We start from the raw sequence: 6,588 nt of genomic DNA on the forward strand, positions 1-6,588 counted from the left end.
TATTGTGGTACAACAAATCCACACTCATTTCTTTATTTCTTAGGTAGGGTTCAAGTTACAGAGCTGTAAGCATATATTTCCTCCATTAACAAATATAATTTTTTAAGATATTTTAATAGTATAAACTACCTACGGACTGCAATGAATTAATAAAAACACACTAAAACATGCCTATATACATCTGTTTATAAAAAGTTTAGAGCAACTTATATTTATAAACAGAGGGAGTATAAAAGATATCTAACCGACTTGATTAAGACCAGCTAATGCAACTCGGCTCAGTCGGCTCGACTGTCTCAAAACAGGCTTTCATCCCGCTTTATAAATAAAGCAACAATCAAAGAGGTACACGGCCGAATAAAAGATGGTGAGGAAGCCCTCTTACAAAACTGATTATGAGATATCCGGTATACATATATAGAACATATACTATGCTGCCAGCAATGAGAGCCGAAAGAACAAAACATACCCAGGGTATGCCCAAGTACACCTAAGCTCCACGATAACGCTCCCCCCCCCCCAAGAGGGAGAACGACGCAAAGCGTTGCCACAACCGATTCAACATCGGATAAAAGGTCTTCATCCGGAACGCTAACATAGAGAGAAGAACCACAACAACATATTCAAGAAGAGCACGGCACCCACAAGTGCCTTTGGTCGGTGTTAGAAAGAGTCATGTACAAGGTATACGGTATTGTGTAAACCGTATATCGTAGAGAGGTAGGTAGATTGTGTGCGTTGTAATCTAGATGGTTAGGTTGTTAGGTTTATCCTTATCTCTTGTATAGATTTCTTGAGGATCAATCCAGAACCTAACTACCATATGTTGTAATCTATCATTGCCTATATAACACGAACGCGTCCCTGCTCAAAGGCATACGCTTCCATGCAATCTTTCATGGTATTCAGAGCCTAGTTCCTCTACCACATCCAAACCTAGCAGCTCGCATCAAACCTAGTAGCCATAGCCAGCTCTAGCTCCGCCGCCGCCGCTCCATATGCCCTCATTCCCATCGCTGAAAAGCTCCACCGCGGCATCTACCTTGTATGGCGCGCACAGGCCTTAGCTACCATCCGCGGAGCCCGACTGATCGACCACCTCAACCCCGATCACCCGTTCCCGGAGCCCAAGCTCGTCGACAAGGATGGCAAGCCCACCGATGTGCCTAACTCGGAACATCTCACCGCGTTGGCGCAAGACTCCCAGGTGCTCAGCTTCATCCTCAATTCAATCTCTGCTCCTGTGATGATCCAAGTCGCCCACTGCACCAAGGCCGCCGCAGCATGGACCGCGATCGGAGAGATGTTTCTCTCCCAGACGTAGGCCAACATCGTCAACACGCGGATCGCCCTCTCCATCACCAAAAAGGGCACCGCGACCATCACCGAATACATCGGGCGCATGAAAGCGCTAGGCGACGAGATGGCTTCAGCAGGGAAGCCGCTCAACGATGATGACATGGTCTCCTACATCCTCGCCGGACTCGACTTCGACTACATCTCCTTCGTCTCATCCATCTGCGCTGCGAGGACTGAGCCCATCAAGGTAGCTGAACTTTATTCTCAGCTGATTGGTTTTGAAAAGCGTCTTGCCATGTTTGAAGGGGGAAATCAGTTCTCTCAATCCTCGGCCAACGCCGTGTCTCGTGGCCATGGTGGTTTCGTTCGTGGAGGCGGCCGTAGCAACGGAGGCCGTGGAAACGGAGGCGGCCGCGGCAATGGAGGCTGTGGCAATGGAGGCGGTGGCCGCGGCAATGGAGGCCGTGGCAATGGCAATGGAGGAGGCAACGATCTCCCTGAGGTTGCTTGCCAGATTTGCAAGAAGCCAAACCACACTGCCATCGAGTGCTACCACCGCTTCGACATCTCCTTCACCAAGAACGAGAAAAGTGCAGGTTCGGCCACCACCTCGTCCTATGGAGTGGACACAAACTGGTACCTGGACACGGGGGCCACAGACCACATCACCAGCGAGCTCGACATGTTGACCATCCGCAACAAGTATAACGGCAACGAGCAAGTCCATACTGCAAACGGGGAAGGTATGGAAATTTGTCATATTGGTCAATCCACTGTTCAAACCCCCATTCATGATCTTCATCTCAAAAATATATTGCATGTACCCGATGCCACCAAAAATCTTATTTCAGCTCACCGTTTATCCACTGACAACAATACCTTTCTTGAAATTCACCCACGTCTATTTTTCGTTAAGGAACAGGGAACGAGGAGAACCCTTCTCCAAGGCAGGTGTAAACGTGGTCTTTACCCCCTATCATCGGCTCCGGTGACCTCCAGCAAACAGACGTTTGGTGTCAATAAAGTGTCCACGGACAGGTGGCACAGTCGGCTAGGGCATCCTTCATCAACCATAGTTCGTCATGTCCTTAGCCACAACAACATTCCCTTTTCAAGTAGTGAGTTGAATAAAGAAGGTGTTTGTGACGCTTGTCAATTAGGCAAGAGCCACCAACTACCGTATCCTAGTTCGATCAGTGTATCTAAAGCTCCTTTAGAGCAAATTTTCTCTGATGTATGGGGGCCTCCCCGTGATTCTATCAATAGGAAAAACTATTATGTGTCCTTTATTGATGATTATAGCAAATTCACATGGATCTATCTTCTTAAGCATAAATCTGAAGTTTTCAAAATCTTTCATGAATTTCAAGCATTAGTTGAAAGGTTGTTCAATAGGAAAATCATCACCATGCAAACTGACTGGGGTGGCGAATATGAATGTTTAAATTCCTTCTTTCGCCAACTAGGAATCACCCACCATGTCTCCTGTCCTCATGTTCATTAGCAGAACGGGTCAGCTGAAAGAAAACATCGTCACATTGTCGACGTGGGTCTTTCTCTCTTGGCTCATGCCTCCATGCCTTTAAAATTTTGGGATGAGACTTTTCTCTCTGCCACATATCTCATAAATCGCACCCCTAGTAAAGTGATCAACTATGAAACCCCCTAGGTCGTCTGTTTCATGAACAACCAAACTATCATTCCCTTCGAATTTTTGGATGTGCCTGTTGGCCCAACCTCCGTCCCTATAATTCCAAAAAATTATAATTTTGATCCAAACAATGTGTTTTTCTCGGATACAGCAATCTTCACAAAGGTTTTAAATGCCTTGATGTTGCTGTTGGCCGAGTCTACATATCTAGGGATGTCATCTTCGATGAGACGGTTTTTCCTTTCAAGGCTTTAAACCCTAATGTAGGAACTCCCCTTCGATCTGAGATCTTATTGCTACCTGAAACTACCCTGTCTGAGCCTATTGATCATGGGGGTGAACAAGTACTTGATCAACATGCAAATTTTCCTGCTAATTCTGGTGAAAATCCAGCCCCTATGCGTCATTTTATGCAGGCAGTACAGGACAAAAATGGCGCAGAGCACGGAGGAGATTCAGGTGCTGCCGCCGCTGATTCCGAGGATAATAGCGCAGGTGCAGGCGGCAGCTCAGGGGAATCCGCCTCAGATCGCACCCCTCCCAGGGGGTGCGTGTGCGCGTCGGGTGCTGCCTCCCCGGGTGGGCCAGGAGGGCGCGTGGGCATGTCGGGTGTTGGCTCCCCAGGTGGGCCGACTTCTGAGCCGACCGGTCCCTCGCGCCGGGCGCTGCCTCATGATGACCGCCAGGTGGACCAACCTGATGTGGGCGCATCGGCCAATGCTGATGAGACAAGGCGGGATGTTGGATCCCCTGGCACTGACGACGGGATCGACATGGGATCTCGTGCAATTGATGGCAGGATCGACGTGGGATCCCGTGCGGCTGTGATTCCCTCGGCCGGATCTTCTGCAGCGCAGCCTCGTGCAGCTCCTGATATGTCGTCTCGCAGGACAAGATCACAACACGGTATTGTAAAACCACAAATTCGTATAGATGGTACGATCAGGTATGACAAGCTCAAACCTCGGTTTGGAGGTTTAACAACTACTGGTGAGCCAAGTAGTTTGCATGAAGCTCTAAGTGACACAAAATGGAAAATGGCTATGAATGATGAGTATGGTGCTCTTATTAAAAATAAGACGTGGCATCTAGTTCCACCAATACGAAACAAGAATGTCATTGATTGTAAATGGGTCTTTAGAATTAAAAGGAAAGCAGATGGTCAAGTTGATAGGTATAAAGCAAGATTAGTAGCCAAAGGGTTTAAACAGAGATATGGTATAGATTATGAAGATACTTTTAGTCCTGTTGTAAAGGCCGCTACTATCAGACTTGTTCTCTCTGTTGCAGTATCAAGAAATTGGAGCCTAAGGCAATTGGATGTTCGGAATGCGTTTCTTCATGCCGTTCTAGAGGAAGAAGTCTATATGAGACAACCACCTGGTTATGAGGTAAAAGGAAAGGAGAATTATCTATGCAAACTTGATAAAGCTCTGTATGGACTAAAACAAGCACCTAGGGTTTGGTACTCCAAGTTAAGTGAAAAACTTCAAATACTTGGTTTCAAATCATCCAAGGGAGATACTTCTTTGTTCTTCTACAGAAAGGGAAATATCACTATTTTTATGTTGGTTTATGTTGATGATATTATTGTTGCTAGCTCATCACAAGATGCAACTGTAGCATTGCTAGAAGATCTTAAGAAGGATTTTGCCTTGAAAGATTTGGGTGATCTTCGTTATTTCTTGGGTATTGAGGTGAGAAAGGTAAAAGATGGAATACTCCTTACTCAAGAAAAATATGTCTTGGATATGCTTAAGCGTGCAGGAATGGTAAATTGTAAGGCTTCAAACATGCCCCTCTCCACGTCAGAAAAGCTGTCAAGAGAAGAAGGGGAGCCTTTAGGGGCCGAGGAATCAACAAAATATAGGAGCATGGTAGGTGCTTTGCAGTACTTGACACTGACAAGACCTGACATTTGTTTCCCTGTTAATAAAGTATGCCAGTACTTGCATTCTCCTACTTCTCAACATATGACAGCTGTCAAGAGAATTTTGAGATATCTCAAGGGTACTATGAGTACGGGTCTGAAATTTACCAAGTCAACTTTCAATGTTGTTAGTGCTTTCTCTGATGCTGACTGGGCAGGATGTCCAGATGACAGAAGGTCGACAGGAGGTTTTTGTGTGTTCTTTGGTCCAAATTTGATTTCTTGGAGTGCACGTAAGCAAGCTACTGTTTCTCGGTCTAGTACAGAGGCAGAGTACAAATCTTTAGCCAATGCCACTGCTGAGATTATTTGGGTTCAAACTTTGCTACGTGAACTTGGAGTCATGCACTCACCAGTTGCACGTCTCTGGTGTGATAATATTGGTGCCACATATCTATCAGCAAATCCAGTGTTTCATGCAAGGACAAAACACATAGAAGTGGACTATCATTTTGTTCGAGAGAGAGTAGCTAACAAACTACTAGATATCCGTTTTATTCCCATAGGTGATCAAGTTGCAGATGGTTTTACCAAAGCTTTGGCATGGAAGAAGTTAGAAGACTTTAAGGACAATCTCTACTTGGTGAAGCTGTGATTGAGGGGGCGCGTTAGAAAGAGTCATGTACAAGGTATACGGTATTGTGTAAACCGTATATCGTAGAGAGGTAGGTAGATTGCGTGCGTTGTAATCTAGGTGGTTAGGTTGTTAGGGTTTATCCTTATCTCTTGTATAGATTTCTTGAGGATCAATCCACAACCTAACTACCGTATGTTGTAATCTATCATTGCCTATATAACACGAACGCATCCCTGCTCAAAGGCATACGCTTCCACGTAATCTTTCAGTCGGCTCCAAGGCACGGAGCTTTCGCTTGGCAATTCACCCGTGGGACCACGAGGCTGCCAGAAGAAGCGTTTATAGGAAATTAAACTACGCAAGGTACCGATCTGTTATTATTATTTTTCGTGGACAAGCCATCGATGTATTTAGCCAGGTCATGCAAGAGAGTCGATCGACACGTACAGACGTACACGGCCAGGCTGGATCTATATATATAGAGCAAGTAAGTCCTCGGGGAGATCGATCTATCTAGGGCAGGCAGGCCATGGAGGATGAGACGGCGGCACCAGCGGCCAAGATCCGGATCAAGACGAACCCGTACATCCCCCATGAGGTCGTCACCGAGATCCTCCTCCGGCTGCCCGTCACATCACTTCTCCGGTTCAGGTGTGTCTCCAAGGCATGGCACACCACCATCTCCAACGATCCATCCTTCCAGTGCACGCACCTTCGCCGGCACAGGACCGACGACCCGTGCCTGCTCATCGCCCCGCGGATCCATGCGATCGGCAAAAATTTCAACGGTAGCCTCACCGGCCTCTACCAGTGGGAGGAGGACCATGCCTACGGCACCGCGACGGCCCTCCTGTACCCAATGCCGGTACCTCCGTTTCCCGAATTTCTCGAGGCGCACGACCTTGTCCATTGCGACGGGCTGGTGCTCGTGGGAACCCGGTCCGCAGCGTGGGTGCTCAACCCAGTGATGCGCCGCGTCGTGGAATTACCCTGGGGGCGCCTTGGCGGTTCAACGTCCTTCAGCTACCTCGAGGCGTTCGGTCTCGGGCGCGACCCTCGCTCCGACGCCTACAAGGTCGTTCGTTTCTTCATGCCTCCGCGTGTAGAGGTGTTGACGATTGGAAGCTCAGA

The 6,588-nt window shown here is 47.4% G+C and overlaps 1 protein-coding gene and 1 pseudogene across 1 annotated transcript in view; both read left to right on the top strand.

The window, feature by feature from the left end:
- Positions 1-1,441: 1,441 nt before the first annotated feature.
- Positions 1,442-1,583, top strand: LOC123063845 (uncharacterized; annotated as a pseudogene).
- Positions 1,584-5,815: 4,232 nt separating this feature from the next.
- LOC123057353 (putative F-box protein At3g52320) overlaps positions 5,816-6,588 on the top strand; it is a 9,223-nt gene continuing 8,450 nt past the window's right edge. Inside the window, exon 1 of the mRNA XM_044480371.1 lies at positions 5,816-6,559. Within this exon, the coding sequence (XP_044336306.1) occupies positions 5,987-6,559 (573 nt within the window). The 5' untranslated portion in view covers positions 5,816-5,986. The remainder of the gene's footprint in view (positions 6,560-6,588) is intronic.

This window comes from Triticum aestivum, chromosome 3A (assembly GCF_018294505.1).
Source record: "Triticum aestivum cultivar Chinese Spring chromosome 3A, IWGSC CS RefSeq v2.1, whole genome shotgun sequence".
Lineage (NCBI taxonomy): Eukaryota > Viridiplantae > Streptophyta > Magnoliopsida > Poales > Poaceae > Triticum > Triticum aestivum.